The sequence below is a fragment of the Bos mutus genome, chromosome 23 (assembly GCF_027580195.1).
Source record: "Bos mutus isolate GX-2022 chromosome 23, NWIPB_WYAK_1.1, whole genome shotgun sequence".
Taxonomy (NCBI): Eukaryota; Metazoa; Chordata; class Mammalia; order Artiodactyla; family Bovidae; genus Bos; species Bos mutus.
This window is the reverse complement of record NC_091639.1, coordinates 40,141,985-40,161,790: the sequence shown is the minus strand read 5'-3', so window position 1 is coordinate 40,161,790 and position 19,806 is coordinate 40,141,985. Positions and strand designations below refer to the sequence as shown.

General features: G+C 48.2%; 2 protein-coding genes across 3 annotated transcripts; one reads left to right on the top strand and one right to left on the bottom strand.

The window, feature by feature from the left end:
- Positions 1-301: 301 nt before the first annotated feature.
- CLPS (colipase) lies at positions 302-2,564 on the bottom strand. 2 transcript variants are annotated; one of them, XM_005910987.3, is made up of 3 exons: positions 2,481-2,564; positions 855-977; positions 302-433 (listed from the first exon to the last, which is right to left on the bottom strand). In XM_005910987.3, the coding sequence occupies exons 1-3, from the start codon at positions 2,562-2,564 to the stop codon at positions 302-304; spliced, it is 339 nt and encodes a 112-aa protein (XP_005911049.2). The 2 variants fall into 2 exon arrangements, with proteins under 2 accessions (XP_005911049.2, XP_070217533.1); XM_070361432.1 differs by lacking the exon at positions 855-977.
- Positions 2,565-9,673: 7,109 nt separating this feature from the next.
- On the top strand, positions 9,674-19,592 carry LHFPL5 (LHFPL tetraspan subfamily member 5). Its single transcript, XM_070360975.1, has 5 exons — positions 9,674-10,085; positions 15,050-15,358; positions 15,512-15,675; positions 18,506-18,532; positions 19,437-19,592. Exons 1-5 carry the CDS (start codon positions 9,674-9,676, stop codon positions 19,590-19,592), a joined length of 1,068 nt encoding a protein of 355 aa, XP_070217076.1.
- Positions 19,593-19,806: the final 214 nt, after the last annotated feature.

Below are 19,806 nucleotides of genomic sequence, written 5' to 3'. Positions count from 1 at the left end.
AGCCTGACTGGTCTTGTTTCACAACCTTGTCTCCAGCCTGTCAGCCTTGTTCTGTCTGGCCCCCTGGACCTGTTCCTCCTTTTCAGATGACACCTGCCTGATGTGCAAGAAGCTTGATGTAACAGCAAGGAAGACGCTGACTCAGCAAGAGTATCCAGGTGACTGGGGAAGGTTTGCAAGAGGGGCTTTAATTGCCAAGAACCCAGTTAGAAGGCAGAGATGCTGGTCGAGGCGGTGGCCAGCCAGGAGCGGGTCCTGGTGGAGGAGTGTCCTGGGGTGTGCCGGCCCTGGGTGAGCTTGCTTACTCTGTGGCACGTCCGAGATCAAGGCAGACGCCAAAGTTGGTGTTGGTGATGGAGCCCACGATGGTTTTGTCGACGTTGCAGGTCAGGCCCCGCTCACAGGGACACTTGTAGTAAATCCCATAGAGCGTCTGCAGAGACAGGGTGGTCACAGACTGTGCGGGCCAGCTGCCCCAGATGGCGCTTCTCCTTCGTGCCTCCTCGGGCGGGTGCGGGGGGTGCTGTGGGCCTGGAGGACCTGGGTTCTGCTGTCCACTGTGTGGCTCTTACTAACTTGGTCTCTCTGAGGAGCCTCTGTTTACCCACCCATGAAATAGGATGGGTAACACCTCGCTGCCCCGCCCACATCACCGGTCGGTTGTGAGGCTCGAGAGCGGATGGGATGGGAAAGGGCTTTGAAGTGTGCTGCCCTCCCTTCACCTCCAGCATTCGGTATCCAGACTGACCCTCTTCCCTGAGCCCACCCCCAAGCCTCGAGGGCCCTCCCCACGCTGAGCTGTACCTCCCCAGCTGTCTCCGCCACCCCCCAACACCCTGCCCGCCGGCACTCACAAAGGCGGAGCACTCGCTGTTCTCGCTGGCCTTGGGTGCGCAGCGGGCCAGGCTCAGGCCGTCTTCCCGGTGGCAGCACTTGCTGGTGCACTGGGCGCTGTTCAGGCAGAGCTCACCCTCATCCTGCCAGGGGGCAGCCAGTCAGCCCGGCCGCCTCCCTTTGGTCCCCTGTCCATGCAGACCCCCAACTCACCACCTGCTACTGACGACAGGGCCTCACACCATGGTGGGCTCGTATGAAGAAATCCAACCCCCGGGGCTGGAGGCCTCTGCCCACCCCGACCCCTTGACCCACCCGCATGAGACACAAGCAGTGTGGCATTGTGAAAGTAGCCCTGGGTGGGGACAGGACGCCAACTCCTCGGACTGGCTGTGCTACCAGCTCCCTGGGTGACCCTGGGCCAGTCTCTGTCCCCTTCTATGCCTCAGTGTTCCCATCTGGAATGGTCACCTGTGGCCCCCAAAGGGGGTCTCCAAACCTCCCTGGGTCCCCCAGTCCTTCAAGGAGCCTGTGAAAGTTGAGGACCATCTCCTGGGAAACTCCTCCCTCCACAGACTCTTACAGGTAATCACAGGGCCATCCCGGCCCCTCTGAACCCATGCCTGGCCCTGAGTTAAGAACCTGCAAACTGGGTTCCTAATCCAAAGGGCTCTTGCAGTGCCCTCTTGTGGAAAGGCCATGTGGACAGTGGGGAGAGCCTGGCTCTGGAGCGGGCCAGCTGGTCGCCAGTCCCTGATCAAGGCTTTCCAGCTGTGTGACCTCAGGCAGGAGACTTAACCTTCCTCTAAGTCAGCTTTCCATGTGAAGACGGGATTGATTATGATAGTACCTATCTCACATGGCTCGTGTGTGTGTGTGTGTGTGTGTCCACGCGCATGTGTGCATATGCACACGCGGTGTCACTTCCGTCGTGTTTGACTCTTGGCAACCCCTCTGGACTGTAGCCCACCAGGCTCCTGTGTCCCTGGGATTCTCCAGGCAAGGATACTGGAGTGGGTTGCCATGCCCTCCTCCAGGGGATCTTCCCGACCCAGGGATCGAACCTGCGTCTCATACATCTGCACTGGCAGGTGGGTTCTTAACCACCAGCACCACCTCGGAAGCCCCATGTGGTTCTTACAAGGACTAAATAAGTAAGCAATCCTGAGGCATTTAGAGATGGACTGGTCAGTGTAGGTCAGAAGCCAGAATCACTGGGGAAGCTTTTTAAACTACTGGATCTTCTGAGTCAGGGTTTCCGGGACGAGAGCCCAACACTCTGGATTTTTCTTTTTTCTTGCCTTGTTTCACGGCTTGTGGGATCTTAGGTCCCCAACCAGAGATTGAACCTGTGCCCCCGGGAGTGGAAGTGTGGAGTCCTAACCACTGGACCTCCAGGGAGCTCCGCTCTGGATTTTATCAAGTTCCCTCAACCGGGTTGAACCATGCTCTGAGCATGCTCCACGCTGATCGGCCTTCTCTGGGGCCCTGGGGAAGGGGCAAGGGAGACAGGAGGTGGGCAGTCAAGGAAGAGATGTTTTACCTCCCAGCTCTTGGGCAGCTGATCCACCAGGGTTCAAAAAGCCAAGCTTAAAAAATATCCCACATGGGGGCCCAGATGCCTCCTGCCTGGAAGACCCTCTTACCAGGTTGATTATGATTCCCCGGGGGTCGGGAACCGCATAGGCTACCGCGAGGGCGACGAGCAGAAGGACAAGGACCTTCTCCATAATGAGTGGGCACAGCTGGTGTAGGTCGCAGCCGGCAGGTCAGGTCAGGTGGCAAAAGACGGAGCCAGAGAGGGTGGTGGGGCTATAAAAGAGGCCTTGTGCACATGTGACCCACCTTCCCAGTCCCACAGGGCCTGCCATGGGCAGAGGCCCAGCTGTGGCCAGCCTGCTGGGGTGGGGTCCTGATAAGCTACTGGGTGCCACCTGGCACCCGTACCTTTTGTGTGTGTGTGTGTGTGTGTGTGTGTGTTGGGGGTTGTGTGACATGGTGGCCTGGCTAAGAGAGGGGACTCAGGAGCACCTTTGCCTGTAGGAGGTATTAGCTGGGCAAGTTACCAGTTCTGTTTCAGTCTCCTTACCTGTCAACTGATAAGAGTTGTGAGCATTAACACGAAATTATGTTATGTTATGTTATACACAAAATACCTATAGCCTGGAACAGGGCTTCGCATATGAGCAGTACATGTTAGCTGCAGTACCTGCTCACTGCTGTTATTCACCTCTGGTGCCTTGAGCTCCCTGGCAGGGCTGGGACTTGGGTGAGGCAACAGACACCTAGAGTGTGAGCACCTCCTTTAACTTTCCCTCCTAGACCCCTCTCTTGCCTCACCCGAGTCTGGGTCCTGCTTTTGACCCCACCCAAACCCAGGTATGTGGCAGTATCAGGCTCAGGGGAGGAGGGGTCCCAGGCCCTCTTGGGCTTTTCCGGCAGGCCCAGGCGCCTGGGGCTGACCGGCTCTGTGGTCACTGGCAGGAGGGGTACCGCCTTGCTCTGGGCGTCCTGCTCTGGGTGTCCCGCCCTCCCAACCTCCCCCCGGGGGACGCCTGTAGGAGTGATTCTGGGACTCTCAGGAGGTCCTTCTCCAACAACTCTCTCCCGCTTCCTTTCCACTTCACTTAATATCTGCAGCCAGCATCAAAGACTCGCCCCTTTCGATAAAGCTTCCACTCGTCTCCTCACCCTGTCCCCTACCCAAGGCCACATGTGTGCCTGAGCAGTTGTTAGTCCTGGCTGAGGATGAAAAGGTCCCTTTGGCCTCTGCTGGCCCAGGGTGAAGGCTGGGAAGGGCACAGCTGCCTGAGTGTGCTCAGGTGTGGGATGGAGTGGCTTTCCCTGGAGGGCTGGCCATTGTAGCAGAGCACCCCTTCCCCACCCCAGGAAGTGGAAGACGGCCAACTTGGGGAGGTTCCCAGACTGGGTTGCCTTTATACAGACAGACCTGACTTCAAAACTCACCATAATTAGCTGCACGCACTTGGACGGGTTATTTAAATTTGTAATCTCCATGAACCTGTTTTCTTATCGAGGCAAAGAGGTCAGTGGCTCTTAGGAAGGTCAGGATTGAATAAGACAGTGTATGTGAAACCCCACGGAAGTGCCTGACACATGGGGGGTGTTCAGGCAACATAGCGACCCTTCACCCTTATAGCACTGAGGGTGGCCTAGAGAAAAGCAGCTGAAGAAACCAACCAGGACGTCCTCAAAATGAGAGAAGCCCACCCAATTCCAGACACCTGGAAATGCCATTGATGAAAGAAACAGTCTTCTCTTATTTTTTTTTATGGGGCTCAGTGTTTTCAACCACTTTTCCCCATGAGCTTGTCCTGGCCCTTCCACCACACTGTTCCTTCTCCCAAGTCAAGATGAGGAGGCTGGGGAAGGAACTGGAACCCAAGAGCTCTTTCTATCAAAATGCATCAGTCCTAGTATAGCCAGCAGGTCATGGCCACCTTTCCAGAGATGAAAGAATGCAGATTTTTCCATTCCAAACAAAGAATATAGCAAAAAGAACTTTGATAATGTTTGTGCTTCCAAAATACAAGCAAGAAGTAGTTAAGGACTTTTTCGTATCCAAACCTCATATGGTCTAACCACCCCTTCCCCAATCTAAAGAGTGTTTTGCTTTGGCTTTTTCCCCCTCAAAAAAGAATCGATTTCTGATTCCCACGTGCGATCACAGGCATTTCTCTCACATACATAATGCTGAATGAGGGACTTCCCTGGTGGTCCAGTGGGTAAGACTCTGCACTCCCAATGCAGGGGGCCCGTGTTCGATCCCTGCTCAGGGAACTAGATCCCACATCCCACAGCCAAAAGATTCCACATGCTGCAACTAAGACCCAGCACAGCCAAATAAATAAAACAGTTTAAAAAAAGAAATCCCCCATAATATTGAATGAGAAAACCCGTGGACTAAAGAACACAGATGGTTTGATTCCATCTACATGAGATGGCTGTCTCATAGGAACCTCAGAAAGCAGGAGAGCCTTCTCTGAAAGGCAGGGGAAGTTCTGCTGATCAGGCTAAACAAAAGGTGTCTGCTAGTCCCGAAGAGCCTGGCCCCAGGCCTTTTCTGAAGGGGGGAACATACAGCCCCCACTCTGGAGAAGCTCCCAGCCCGATGGTGGAGATACAGGTCATGCCTTGTTGAACTTTCAATCTGATGGCGAGGACTGATCACAAAACTGAAGAAATTTAAGAGGAAACACAGGTTAACAGCACAATATGCTTAAGGCAGGGTTCTTTTTAATAGTGAAAAATGGGAAACTGTTGAAATACCCCCAAGAAGGGGGATAATTAAACAATTACATAAAGATTAAAGATCACGTTTTTGAAAAACTAGTAATGTGAGAAAACACTGATGGTGAAATGCTAAGTGAAAATAATTGGATACTAAATGTAAACTGGAGAAGGAAATGGCAACCCACTCCAGTATTCTTGTCTGGAAAATCCCATGAACAGAGGAACCTCACAGGCTATATAGTTCATGGGGTCGCAAAAAGTTGAACATGACTGAGCACAAATGTATATACATTATTATACAACTGTATAAAGCAATATGTCCAGAAGGAGGGGAATACACCAAAATGTCAACAGAGATAATAATAATAATAAACATTTTTGAGCATTTTTATATGTGAGGCCCTGGGTTAAACATTTTCCATATGTTATTTTACCTAACCCATATGTAATAGATACTATTATCATACTCATCTTATAGATGAATAAACTGAGGCTCAGGAAGCTAAACCCTCAGTTAACAAGTTCAAGTTCTGTTCAGTCACTCAGTTGTGTCTCTTTGCGACCCCATGGACTGCAGAATGCCAGGCTTCCTTGTCCATCACCAACTCCTGGAGTTCACTCAAACTCATGCCCATTGAGTTGGTGATGCCATCTAGCCATCTCATCCTCTGTTGTCCCCTTCTCCTCCCGCCTTCAATCTTTCCCAGCATCAGGGTCTTTGCCAATGAGTCAGCTCTTTGCATCATGCGGCTAAAGTATTGGAGTTTCAGCTTCAGCATCACTCCTTCCAATGAATATTCAGGCCTGATATCCTTTAGGATTGACTGGTTTGATTTCCTTACAGTCCAAGGGACTGTCAAGAATCTTTTCCAGTACCACAGTTCAAAAGCATCAATTCTTCACCACTCAGCTTTCTTTGTAGTCAAACTCTCATATCCATACATGACTACTGGAAAAACCATAGCATTGACTAGACGGACCTTTGTCAGCAAAGTAATGTCTCTGCTTTCTAATATGCTGTCTAGGTTGGTCATTGCTTTTCTTCCAAGGAGCAAGTGTCTTTTAATTTCATGGCTGCAATTACTATGTGCAGTGATCTTGGAGCCCAAAAAAATAAAGTCTGTCACTGTTTCCATTGTTTCCCCATCTATTTGCATTGAAGTGATGGGTCTGATACCATGATCTTCATTTTCTGAATGTTGAGTTTTAAGCCTGATGTTTCGCTCTCCTCTTTCACCTGCATCAAAGAGCCTCTTCAGTTCTTCTTTGATTTCTGCCATAAGGGTGGTATCATCTGCATATCTGAGGTTATTGCTATTTCTCCCAGCAATCTTGATTCCAGCTTGTGCTTCATGCAGCCTGGCATTTCACTTGATGTACTCTGCATATAAGTTAAATAAGCAGGGTGACAATATACAGCCTTGATGTACTCCTTTCCCAATTTGGAACCAGTCTGTTGTTCCATGTCCAGTTCTAACTGTTGCTTCCTGACCTGCATATAGGTTTCTCAGGAGGCAGGTAAGGTGGTCTGGTATTCCCATCTCTTGAAGAATTTCCCACAGTTTGTTGTGATCCACATAGTCAAAGGCTTTGGTGTAGTTAATAAAGCAGAAATAGATGTTTTTCTGGAACTTTCTTGCTTTTTTGACAACCAGTGGATGTTGGCAATTTGGTCTCTGGTTCCTCTGCCTTTTCTAAATCCAGCTTGTACATCTGAAAGTTCACATACTGTTGAAGCCTGGCTTGGAGAATTTTGAGAATTACTTTACTGGCATATGAAATGAGTACAATTGTGTGGTAGTTTGAACATTCTTTGGCATTGCCTTTCTTTGGGATTAGAATGAAATTAGAATTAGAAATTAGAACAATTAGAATGGAATTAGAACAATTAGAATGAAAATTGACCTTTTCCAGTCCTCTGGTCATTGCTGAGTTTTCCAAATTTGCTGGCATATTGAGTGCAACACTTTCACAGCATCATCTTTCAGGATTTGAAATAGCTCAACTGGAATTCCATCACCTCCAAAGCTGATGGAATTCCATCAGCTTTGTTCATAGTGATGCTTCCTAAGGCCCACTTGACTTTGCATTCCAGGATGTCTGTCTCTAGGTGAGTGATCACATCATGGTGGTTATCTGGGTCATGAAGAAGTATAGTTCTTTTGTGTATTCTTGTCATCTGTTCTTAATATCTTCTGCTTTTGTTAGGTCCATACCATTTCTGTCCTTTATTGTGCCCATCTTTGCATAAAATGCTCCCTTGGTATCTCTGATTTTCTTGAAGAGATCTCTAGTTCTTTCCCATTCTATTGTTTTCCTCTATTTCTTTGCATTGATCACTGAGGAAGGCTTTCCTATCTCTACTTGCTACTCTTTGGAACTTTGCATTCAAACAGGTATATCTTTTGGAGAAGGAAATGGCAACCCACTCCAGCGTTCTTGCCTGGAGAATCCCAGGGACAGGGGAGCCTGGTGGGCTGCCGTCTATGGGGTTGCACAGAGTCGGACACACTGAAGTGACTTAGCAGCAGCAGGTATATCTTTCCTTTTCTCCTTTGCCTTTAGCTTCTTTTCTTTTCTCAGCTATTTGTAAGGCCTCCTTAGACAACCATTTTGTCTTTTTGCATTTCTTTTTCATGGGTATGGTCTTGATCACTGCCTCCTGTACAGTGTCACGAACTTCTGTCCATAGTTCTTCGGGCACTCTATCAGGTCTAATCCCTTGAATCTATTTGTCACTTCCATTTGAATCTATTTGTATAATTGTAAGGGATTTGATGTAGGTCATACCTGAATGGTCTAGTGGTTTTCCCTACTCTCTTCAATTTAAGTCTGAATTTTGAAATAAGGAGTTCATGATCTGAGCCATAGTCAGCTCCTGGTTTTGTTTTTGCTGACTATATAGAGCTTCTCCATTTTGGCTGCAAAGAATATAATCAATCTGATTTCAAAATTGACCATCTAACTTGAGTCAGCTAACAAGTGCTGACTCAAATTCAGATCTATCTAAAGCTGAAGTGAATGTTTGTGAAATGATTTTGTTTTTCCTTAGCTCCCATTTTGGGGTTATGAGTGATTTTTATTCTTTTATGTAACTTTCTTGAATTTTCCTATGTATGTATATTAATCATGAATTTGCCTATACATTTAGGAAAAATACAGGTATTTTGAAAAAGAGGGGGGGAAAGGAATAAGCAAGGGTGTGGAGGAGGAGGGATGGACTGGGAATTTGGAGTAACTAGAGGCAAACGATTTCTACAGAATGGATAAACAAGAAGGTCCTACCGTACAGAACAGGAAACTACATTCAACATCCTGGGATAGGGACTTCCCTGCTGGTCCAGTGGCTAAGACTCCATTCTCTGAACGCAGGGGCCTGGGTTGGATCCCCACTCCCGCGTGCCAAAACAAAGAGTTTGAATGGTGCAACTAAAGATTCTGTGTGCCACACCGAAGATCCCACGTGTCTCAACTAAGACCCAGTACAGCCAAATAAGTAAATTAAAAAAAAATATATATATATATATATACAGACATATATACAGATATATATACAGATATAAACCATAATGGAAAAGACTATAAAAAAGAATGTACATATGTACCTTGAGTGACAGCGGAAATTAACACAACATTGTAAATCAACTATACTTATAAAAGTAAATAAAAAAAGAAATATGCAACAAAAACATACACAAGAAGTGAAAGACATTGTGTTGAACAAAAAGCATATGTTAAAGTCTGAGAAGGCTCGTAAGGACCGTTCTTTGTGTAGTGGGTTCTATTATCACACTATCAGTCTGCATTTCAAATATATATTTACATATATGTAAATACCTCACTGTCCTTGAGAGCAGGGGCCCCGTCCTTTTTAGTATATGGTTCTTGCCTCCAACACAGGGCTCAGTACGCAGAAGGCTCTTAGTAATTGTGCCCTGAATGATATAGGGAGGAGAAACCAGTGACCCGGAAGACTTTGCCGGCCTCCGAGGGATTGGAGGTTCCAGGAGGACATATAGGGAACCAGGGAAGTATGGGCTGGGCTGGGGACTGCGCTCCAGAAGTGGTTTGGCGGCAGGACACCGAGCGAGAGGAAGGTGACAACCACAGCCCCGCCCTTTCGGTCCTTGTCAGCCCGGCTCCGGAGGGTGAACAGAGTTCCCAGGCGCCGGCTTGTGGAGTGGGTGGGGCGGCCGCTCGGCACGCGCCTCTGCCGCGGGGCCCGAGGCGCTGGCCACGGTGCTGAAGCTGCGCGCGCGGTGGAGGGAGCGGGGCGGAGCCGGGACGAGCGAAGGGGGCGGAGTTCCCTGGGGCTCTCCGCTGGAAGGGGGCGGGGCAGGGCGACGCCCGCAGGCCCAGGACCCCGGCGGGTTTAAAGGGAGGCAGGAGACCCGAGGCAGGCCGGCTCGAGCAGAGCGGACACAGCCCCTGGACAAGCTTCCCCAGGAGAAGCCAAGGTCATCCTCCCTGACCTCAGCCTCCTCCCCACACCCGGCTGAGGGGGTGACCCACTTCTGGGCTTCCATCCATTCTCAAAGCCACTTCCAGCCCCCAAGTCCCCACCCCAGGACCCAGCGCCCTCACGATGGTGAAGTTGCTGCCTGCCCAGGAGGCAGCCAAGATCTACCACACCAACTACGTGCGTAACTCGAGGGCCGTGGGCGTGATGTGGGGCACGCTCACCATCTGCTTCTCTGTGCTGGTCATGGCGCTCTTCATCCAGCCCTACTGGATCGGTGACAGCGTCAACACGCCCCAGGCGGGCTACTTTGGCCTTTTCTCCTACTGCGTGGGCAACGTGCTGTCTTCTGAGCTTATCTGCAAGGGTGGCCCGCTGGACTTCTCCTCTATCCCTTCTAGAGCTTTCAAGACTGCTATGTTCTTTGTGGCCTTGGCCATGTTCCTCATCATTGGCTCCATCATCTGCTTCAGCCTGTTCTTCGTCTGTAACACGGCCACCGTCTACAAGATCTGTGCGTGGATGCAGCTGGCTGCGGGTGAGCAGGGATAGTGGGAGGGCAGGGAGCCCCTCGCCCCGCCCCAAGGCCACAGGAGCAGGTGCAGCATCCCACCTTCCCTGGAGTTGCTGAGTCTCCAACTCAGCGGTTGTCCTGTATAGCCCAGCCATGCTGTATGCTCTTCAGATGCTTCTGAAGAGTAACAAGTCTCAGGATGGCTGAGATCAAAACAACTTTAAATATCAAATGGTTCAACTCTCTCATCTTATAGATCAGGAACTGAGGTCCAGAGTGGGGAAGTGACTTGCCCAGGAGCAAATCACTCATGGTAGAGTGAAGGTCTTTGTACCCTAATTCTAGGATTCCATCCTTGATACAGCAAGTGTAAGCACTTGAGGCAGTGAATGGAGGTGATATTTTGTGGTGGGGGAGGGAAGTAGGGTCTTTTAGAACTATGTGAGATGGGCGGCTACTTGTGGTGCTCAGATGCAAGGCCTTATCTGCCCCTCTTTTCCTGCTTCTGGCTACAGACAGGCATCTGGGTCCTGGGGGTCAGCTGGTCCTGCTATCCTCTAGAGCCTAGGAAGGGATGCCTACCGAAGACTTTGTCCTGCAGCCCTTGGTCCCTCCTCAATCCAAGCACCACACACAGACTGTCCATGTGAGGGAGATGTCCAGGAGCCTTGTTGGGGACTGCAGACTAGAGTGAAATCATCTTGACATCATTGATTAGAATGAGAAGCAGCGTTATCCTTACCAGGGGGAATGGAACAGGGAACTGAATCCCAGACAACCAAACCATAAACTCAGGACAGTCAGAGCTGGAGGGGGCTCTAGAGAGCTAGAGCGTCCTCCCCCCAACTATAAATGAGGGATCTGGGGCTGAGAGAAGACAAGACTTAGCCAAGACTGTAATAGATCACCTGGAAACCAAGGAAATAGAATTATGGCAGTGAGTCCCAAGAACTAGATGAGGAGCCTCATCATGACCCCGTGAGGTGGGTTTTCCTCCCATCTGATAGATGAGGCTCCTAGCGGGTAACTTGTATTTTAGCACACAGGTCGTGAGAGACAGAACCTTCAAACTCTGAATCTTGTACTCAGGCTACTGACCTGGTTCCACAGCTGCCTTCCCAATCCCCCTGCCACCTCCCTTTCTCTGTAGTCTCTCTAAACGGTGAGGGAGAGGCTGGGGCACAGATGAGGCAAGTCTTGATGGGCTTGAGTGGGCAGTGGGGAGAGAGAAGGGAGGATTTAGCAGTTTTGTGACAAAGAGAAGCAGAATGGACCCTGGCATGCTTGCCAGCTGGTCCTCCAGAACAATGGGATGCTGGAAACACCACCCTCCCTCCCTCATTCTCTGCACTGTCCCATTCCCCCAACCTCCTGCAACAGGTGCCATTTGCTGAACTGGCAGTGCTGGGAGAGCCTGGGTGGGAGAGGAATCACCAGGCCATTTGAGTCAGATCCTTTTCTGGGTCATGGAGCTGAAGACACTGATAGCAGAGGTGGCCGGGTGCCATCCCATGAAACATTTATGTTGGGGGAGAACAAAGATGGTGCTGTGTTCCATTCTTTGGTGCTGGGGAAAGGAGGGGGGCGGCAAAGGGAGAGATGAGGAGGAGGTGTGTCCCACAGCCAGTCATTGACAGCTTCCTCCATTAGAGGAGCCCTAAACCAGTTAGCTTAATTTGGACAAGATTAAGGACCAGAGAAGGGCACAGGAGAAGGGAAAGAGGACTGATGAGTGGGGCAGTGAGGAGCTGCCGCTTAAAGTTAAATGAGCTTCTGGATGCCAGGTGCAGGCCGAGGGTGATCCCAGCTCCTAAAAACATAAGTAGAGCACGTTACACATCTCTCTGAGTTCTGGTAACTTCATCTGTTGAAGACGGCAGAAATACAGGGCTCTTGCAGGAATGGGATGTTATAATGCATCTTGCACAAGGCCTGACATGTGGTAGGTGCTCGGTAAACGTGAAAAACCCAAAACAGCTTTTTCAGTCAGGGATGGATGGGATGATGCCACAGGAACAATTCCCAAATCTTCGTGGGTTAGGACAAAGGTTTATTTCTTGATCACGGTACACACTTGTTGAGGATCAGTGAAGGGTTTTGCTCTCACCGTTCTCTTCCAGAGCCCAGTCTGATGGAGCATCAGCTGTCATCTGGCTGTGATCATTGCAAAGAGAAAGAGAGCTCTGGAAAGTCTCCAACAGCAGTTGAATGCTCTGGCCTGGAAAAGCACACAGCATCTCTGCTCACTTATTGGCTGAAGGAACCTTTATGACCCAGCCTAACTTCAAGGGGGACTTCCTAGGTTGCTCAGTAGTTAAGAATCTGCTTACCAATGCAGGAGATGCAGGAGACACGAGTGTGATTCCTGGGTCAGGAATATCCTCTGGAGCAGGAAAAATGGCAACCTGCACCAGTATTCTTGCCTGGAAAATTCCTTGGATGGAGGAGCCTGGTAGGCTATACTCCATGGGGTCACCAAGAGTTGGATTGAGCAACTGAGAATGCACGCGTGCATGCACACAACTTCAAGGGAGGGAGGCAAGGAAGTATAATCCTGTTATGTACCTTGAATATTCGTGAACAGCTCTGATGACAGAGACATCCATTGAGGGTGCTTCCATCTGACTTTAGTGCCAATAATAGTAGCAACAACTAACATTAACTGGCCATTTAGCATATACCAGACACTGCTGCTGCTGCTGCTGCTGCTAAGTCGCTTCAGTCATGTCCGACTCTGTGCAACCCCATAGACGGCAGCCCACCAGGCTCCCCCGTCCCTGGGATTCTCCAAGAACACTGGAGTGGGTTGCCATTTCCTTCTCCAATGAGTGAAAGTGAAACGTGAAAATGAAGTCACTCGGTCATGACCAGACACTGCAGTAAACACTTAATCACATTTAATCCTCATAACCCTGCTCTGAGTCAGGTATTATTATTCTTATTTTTCCAGCAAGAGACTGAAAGTCAGAAATGGTAAGTAAACTTGCTTGAGCATACCACGCTGGCCTTTGCTTAGAGCCCTGAGACACCGCAGTGGGGTGGATCTCCCTACTAGGTGGGTGGGTGGGGCGCTCATACAGAACTGTGGCGCCAATAGAAACAACCTGTTTCCAAGCCAGAGACCCTGGGCTCTTTTCTGAGACCGCTATAGGGAGGTGCTATAGGAGAAGAGGGCCACGCCAGGTACCAGAGAACTCATCACACACCAAGTGGGGGAGGCCACAGGTTTTACCAAAGGATTCAGGGAGGGTAGCCCCTAGGGTAACCACCCTAAGTATCTTCCTGTTTGTCACTGAGTCTGAAATGTCACTGCTAAATACATTCAGCTCTTTGGAGAGATGTTTGTCTGGGAGTCTGGGGCAATTAACTTTGAAGCCAAGAAAGTCAGGAGTTGTGGGTGCAGGTCTTGGCTTTGCCATAGCTGAAGGACTAGGTAACTCACTTGGTTTCTCTGGGACCTCAGTTTTCTAGTCTGTAAAATGGGATATTAACACATGGCCTACTTCATAGAACTGTTGTAAGGATTGACAGAAAAATGGTATATGAAGTATTTTGTGATCTGTAAAAGAAGTCTGTATTAATAAATCAGGTCCTCCTAGAAAAAAAACAAAGGAGGCGTTCATCTAGGTGGGAAGGTGGGATTTGGTACATTGATCTTTATACTTTGTTGTGCTTTTGTTTGATCTGCTGACCTTCCTTGCAAGAACAAGCTGAGCCCCAAGCGGTGACTTTGGGTCCTGTGAGGTGCTTCTCCATGGGGCTCCCGGGTAGGGCACAGCTTTGGGGCTAAAGAGCCTCGGGTCCTCTGAAAGGAGGGCCAGGGTTGGGACTGTGGCACAGATAAGGGGAGGTGCCCCGTGTCTGCCTGATGGTGGTCCCGGAGGTTGCCCCAGTCACCTCCCAGGAATACGTACCTTCCTGGGTGGCTAAGGTGGGGTGGAAGTTTGGTGGGGAAAATGGAGGGAAGGTGGGGAAGAAGAAACGTTTGGCTGTCAATATTGAATCAATGAAAGCAGTGTGGCATACGAGCTGCCACTCGGGAAATGCCAACTGTGTGTCAGGCGCTCTTCTGAGCACTTCTCCAGTATTAGCTGATTTGAGCCTCACTGCAATCCAGACAGGCAGATACTATTATCCTCATTTCACAGATGAAAAAACCGAGGCACAAAAGCTTATGTACCTAGCTCGAAGTCACACAGCCAGTTAGCAAAGAGCTGGGCTTGAGATCCAGGCAGTTTACCCTAGTGTTCCCCAGCTTTTCCTGTTGAGAGAGTCACCCAGAAGAGTGCTTTTAAAGAAGGGATTCCTGAGCCCAACCCTGACCTAGGAATCAACATTTTAAACACATTCAGGGAGGTGTGGACAACTGTCCTGTGCTGTAGTGGGTAAAGGTGTGGAGATCCTATTTGCTTAGATGGAAGGTTCATGAAGGAAGCAGCCAGAGATGGGGCTGGAAAACTTCCTGTACTCAATCTAAAATATCTGAGTTGTAGGAGACATAATTATTTGATGTGGTGTAAAAGGAAAAAAAGCTTCTAATCAAGTTATAGCCTAAAGTTTTGTTATTACACTTATTCCAGAGATGCTGAGGTCTGAACAAAAGTACATCTTAGGAGTGATGAGTTCTCTGGGCTGGAATTGGATTTTGGGAAGACTTTGAAGCCAGTGCCTCATCAAGTTCAAAGTGAGGGGCACAGCTGAGGGCCTGGCAGGGCTACCTGGTGCCCTGGCAGAACCTCCCGGGCTGAGAAGTCCTGCTCTGAGCCTTCACCCCTGACCAGTGGCTCCCAGGGCACATGGCTTTAGCTCTTGGAGCCTCAGTTTTCTCCTCCTTGTTCTGCAAGAAGAGTGGCAGCAGCTTGCTTCTTGTGCCTCTCAAGGCTGTTAACACAGGAAGGGAGGTGGCACGGTGACAGCAGTGCACAGTGGGAGGGAGCAGACCGAGCTTCCCCAGCCTGACGCCATCTGCACCTCCCCTGCCCCTTCAGCCACAGGCCTGATGATCGGCTGCCTGGTCTACCCAGACGGCTGGGACTCAAGTGAGGTACGGCGCATGTGTGGGGAGCAGACAGGCAAATACACGCTGGGTCACTGCACCATCCGCTGGGCCTTCATGCTTGCCATCCTCAGCATTGGAGACGCTCTCATCCTCTCCTTCTTGGCCTTTGTGCTGGGCTACCGCCAGGACAAGCTGCTCCCTGATGACTATAAGGCTGATGGAAAAGGTAATTCTCTCCAGCCCAGGGAGCTGAGGCTTCCTCTCTGCCAGTTGCCTGAGGTGTGTCCCCTGGCCAAGGGTGGGGACACCAAGACCAATCAAACACAGCTTTTGTTCCAGAACCCAAGGGTCAGTGGAGGGTTGCAGGCTGGCACGTAGTGAGGCAGGGACAGACCTACGTGGCAGAGACTGCCTGTGATAGAAGGGTGTCCTTGTCCCCCTGCACTCTCAGGGTCTCCGGGGGAGAGAGCCCTGGTCCAGCCTGGGGAGCTAGGTGTGGCCTTCCCGTGGAAGGCAGCACTGAGGCTGGGTCTTGCAATAACAGGGGAGTCTGCTGGTGGAGAGAGGAGCAATGGGGAGCAGAGGGATGAGTTGCTCTGGAAGGAGGAGAAGCAGGTGAGGGCACAGATGTGATGGCTCCTGGACTCCAGGTGATGGGAGCCTAGCTCCCTCAGATTAGAGTCACCTTGGGATTCTCCATATATCCATTTTCTGATCTGAGCTTCATTTCCCCTCATTAGGGGGTAGGAGGCAGATTTTTCTTCATTTGTAAAAAATACCTACAAGATAGAACTCAGGAACAAGATAAGGCTGTCTGCTCTTCTACTGAAGATTGTACCAGAGATTATAGCCAGGGAAACTGGACAAGAAAAAGAAATGAAATCTAGTTTGGAGAGGAAGTAAAACCATCTCTGTTAGCAGATGACATGATTTTGTATATGGAAAATCCTAAATAATCCACTAAAAAACTATTAAAGCTAATAATACACAACTTCAGCAAGGTTGCAGAATATAAGAACAATATACAAAAATATACTGTGTTTGTATACACTAACAATGAACAATGTGAAAATGACATTAAAAAACAATTTCATTTATGATAGCAACAAAAAGAACACTTAGGAATAAATTTAATAAAAAAGTAAAACTTGTATGTGAAAATCAAAAAAACATGTTTAAAGGCCTAAATAAATGGGAATATCCATGTTCATGGATCAGAGGACTTAATGTTGTTGAGATGGCAATACTCCACAAACTGGTCTACAGACTTACTGCAGTTTTTATCAGAATCCCAGCTGGCTTGATTTTAGGATCAGCTTGTCATTTGGAAATGTGAGAGACCCAGAACAGCCAAAATAATCTTGAAGAAAAACAGAGTTGGAGGGCACACATGCCCTGATTTCAAAACTTACTGGAAAGTTACAATGGCCATGTCAGTGTGGCACTGGCATAGGGTAGACAGTGGAATGAAACAGAGAGTCCAGAAATAAAATCAAGCATCTACGACTGATCGATTTTCAATGCGGGTGCCAAGAACATTTAATGGGGAAAAGAATACTCTTCTCAATAAATGGTGCTGGGATAACCAGATATTTATATGCAAAAGAATAAAGTTGGGCCACCTACCACACATCATATATAGAAATTAACTCAAAATGGATCAAAGACCTAAATGTAAGATATAAAATTATAAAACTCCTAGAGAAGACCTTGGATTAGGATTATATTTGACATCTAATGCACAAGTACCAAAAGGAAAAATAAATAAGTAAACTGGATTTCCTCAAAATTGAAAACTCTGTGCTTCAAATGATACCATAATGAAAGTGACAAGGCAACCCATGGATAGGGAGAAAATATTTGTAAGTCATAATCATAATTCTAGTATCCAGAATATATTAAGAACCCTTGTAACTCAACAATAACAATAAAAATAATCCAATTTTTTAAATAGGCAAAGGATTTGAATAGACTTTTCATTGAATAAGATATACAAATGGCTAAAAAGCATATGAAAAAATAGTTAACATCATTAACCATTAGGAAAATGCAAGTCAAGACAACAATGAGATATCACTTTATACCCATTAGGATGTCTGCCACAGAAAAGGTGAAAATATCGAGTACTAATGAGCATGTGAGGAAGTTGGAATCCTCACACACTGCTAGAGAAAATGTAGAATGGTGTGGTTGCTGTGGAGAGCAGAATGACAGCTCTTCAAATGATTAAGCAGAGTTGCCATGTGACACAGCAATTCCACTCCTAGGCAAATAGTCAAGGAAATTGAAAACATATGTGCCCCCCAAACCTTGTGTGCAAATGTTCATAGTAGTTTTCAGAGTCATGTATCTACTGAGGACTGAATGACAAAATGTGTGTATCCATACACGGAGTTATTCTTCAGCCATAAAAGGAAATGAAGCACTGGTGACTGCTGCAATGTGGAAGAAAACACTGCTAAGTGAGAGAAGCCAGATGAAAAAAGACTAGATATTGTATGATCCGATTTATATAAAATGTTCGGAATAGGCAAATCAAAAGAGACAGAAAGCAAATTTTAGTAATTCCCTGGGGCTGGGAAGAGAGGGGAATTGGGAGTTATCATTAAAAGTCACAGGATTTTTTTGGGGGGTGATGAAAATTTCTAGAATCAGAGGTGATAGTTGCATCATGTGGTGAATACACCAAAACCCACCGTTTTGTACACTTTAAATGAGTAAGTTTTATGTTAGTAAATCATATCTCAATAAAAAAAATAAAAGGGCTTCCCTGGTGGCCTAGTGGTTAAGAAGCCACCTGCCAATGGAGAAGACACGGGTTCGATCCCTGATCCAGGAAGATCCCACATGCTGTGGAGCAACTAACTCAGCCCCTGCGCCACAGTTACTGAGCCCACACTGTAAGGCCCGAGAGCCGCCACTACTGAAGCCCGTGCACCTACAGCCCATGCTCTGAAACCACTCTGTGAGAGGCCCGCATCCTGTAGGGAAGAGTAGCCCCCACTCACCACAACCAGAGAAAGCCCATGTGCAGTTAGGAAGACACAACACAGCCAAAAATAAAATAGATCTTAAAAAAAAATTGTGCTGAGGATAGTGTGTATAAAGCACCAGCAGTGCCTGCATATTGTAGGTGAAGGCTAAATGTTAGTTCTCCCCACGTTCTGTCTTTCTAGTACCTCCACTCGTTATCTCATCCATCTGCCCCGCCATCTCCCCCGACACCTTCTGGCCCAGAGGTCCAGCGAGGGAGGAAGTCTACATTTGGACCTCAAGTCCAGTAGGGGAGACGATCACGCAGGATGGAAGCACAAGCTGATAAACATTATGAACAAAAAGGGCAAGCTTTCCTGATAGTGAATAAAAGAGGCAATAGTGTGCAGGCAATGAGCCTGGAAACAAGGCTGGATTGTAAACACATCCTGTTTGTTCTCTTTCCTTGCAGAGGAAGTCTGAAGCAGCTGGAGCATTGGTGAGTAATTGCACTGGAGGGTGGTCTGTGTGTCTTTGCAAGTGCTATAGCCTCGCAGAATGACTCATGAGGCTGGGCTGTAGGACCTAGGGAAAGAGGGGCAGGGGGATGAGTGTGGAGTGTTGGGTGGGAGGGGGCATGGGCTAGCTGGCAAAGGAGACCGTCACTAAGGGGCAAACAAGAATCCTCTAGTTTTACTTGTGTCTTGAGAAGCAGGAAAAACAAAGGGAGAGAAGAAATAATTTAAAACAGGCAGGTGGTTTCATAAACTCTTCTTTTTGTGGAGCCTGGCCAATAAGAACAGACTGTTTTTAGAAGTCATTATTGTAATTTGGACCCTTATTTTCAGAAGATTTATAAGAGACATGGTGGAAAACCTAATAAAACATAAAATAAAAGACATAGAAAGGAAAACAAATATTACAGAAATCTGGGCTAATAGCATTAGTGTACTAGGTATTAAATTTAGTTCCCTGCTTCCTGATAGCTGAAGCAAAAAGCAAAACATGACTTAATCAATTTTAATATCTGGTTGAAAAGGAAACATAACATGTTAATTCCCTTATTGTCTTTTAGGTTTCTAAGATGTGAATTAACAAGAACATGAAGGAACACCTTTTAAAAACAAAGAAAGGGGAGGGGAAGGAAGGAGGGAGAGAGGAAGGAAGGGAAGGAACAGCCCACAGTGGCATCATATTCCTGACAGCTGTCACTTACTGAGGACTCAGAGCTGCTCAGGCACTGTGTGTGGGTAGGACAGATATCTCCAGTTTAACTATTTTAATTTTTTCCAATAACTTTCCAATCCCCGACCACATAAACATACTTATCTGAAAAACAGTAAATCAGTACTGCCCCCCACCCCCACAAATTTACCAGATGATGTAACCTGCCATGGGGACAGGGGCTCTGGCTGCAGCAGACCTGCGAGGCGTGGTGTGTGGCAGAAGTCCTCTTGGAGGAGGTCACCGTTAGCCCCACAATAGAGCCGCCGCAGACGACCCACAAACTGGAGCACAATTATACCAGAGAAGTTCTTGCACCGTTGCAGACGTTCTAGGGCCTACTACAGATTTCCAAACCTGGGGATCAAGCAAAGGGAGAACCCCCAGGGAATCTGACTTTGAAGACCAATGGGATTTGATTATAGAACTTCCCCGAACTGCGGAAACAGACTCTTGGAGGACACACCACCACCTTGTGTGCATCAGGACCCAGGAAAAAGGAGCAGTGACCCCAGAAGAGAGTGAGCCAGACTTGCCTGTGAGTGTCCG

Excerpts from the sequence above, each read along its gene's own strand:
- CLPS (XM_005910987.3), bottom strand. The coding sequence starts at position 2,564 with ATGGAGAAGGTCCTTGTCCTTCTGCTCGTCGCCCTCGCGGTAGCCTAT. Across the intron at positions 978-2,480 it reads GGGGAATCATAATCAACCTG|GATGAGGGTGAGCTCTGCCT; the intron begins GTAAGAGGGTCT and ends GCCCCCTGGCAG. Across the intron at positions 434-854 it reads ACAGCGAGTGCTCCGCCTTT|ACGCTCTATGGGATTTACTA; the intron begins GTGAGTGCCGGC and ends CTGTCTCTGCAG.
- LHFPL5 (XM_070360975.1), top strand. The coding sequence starts at position 9,674 with ATGGTGAAGTTGCTGCCTGCCCAGGAGGCAGCCAAGATCTACCACACC. Across the intron at positions 10,086-15,049 it reads GTGGATGCAGCTGGCTGCGG|CCACAGGCCTGATGATCGGC; the intron begins GTGAGCAGGGAT and ends CTGCCCCTTCAG. Across the intron at positions 18,533-19,436 it reads CTGAAGCAGCTGGAGCATTG|GGGCTCTGGCTGCAGCAGAC; the intron begins GTGAGTAATTGC and ends CCATGGGGACAG.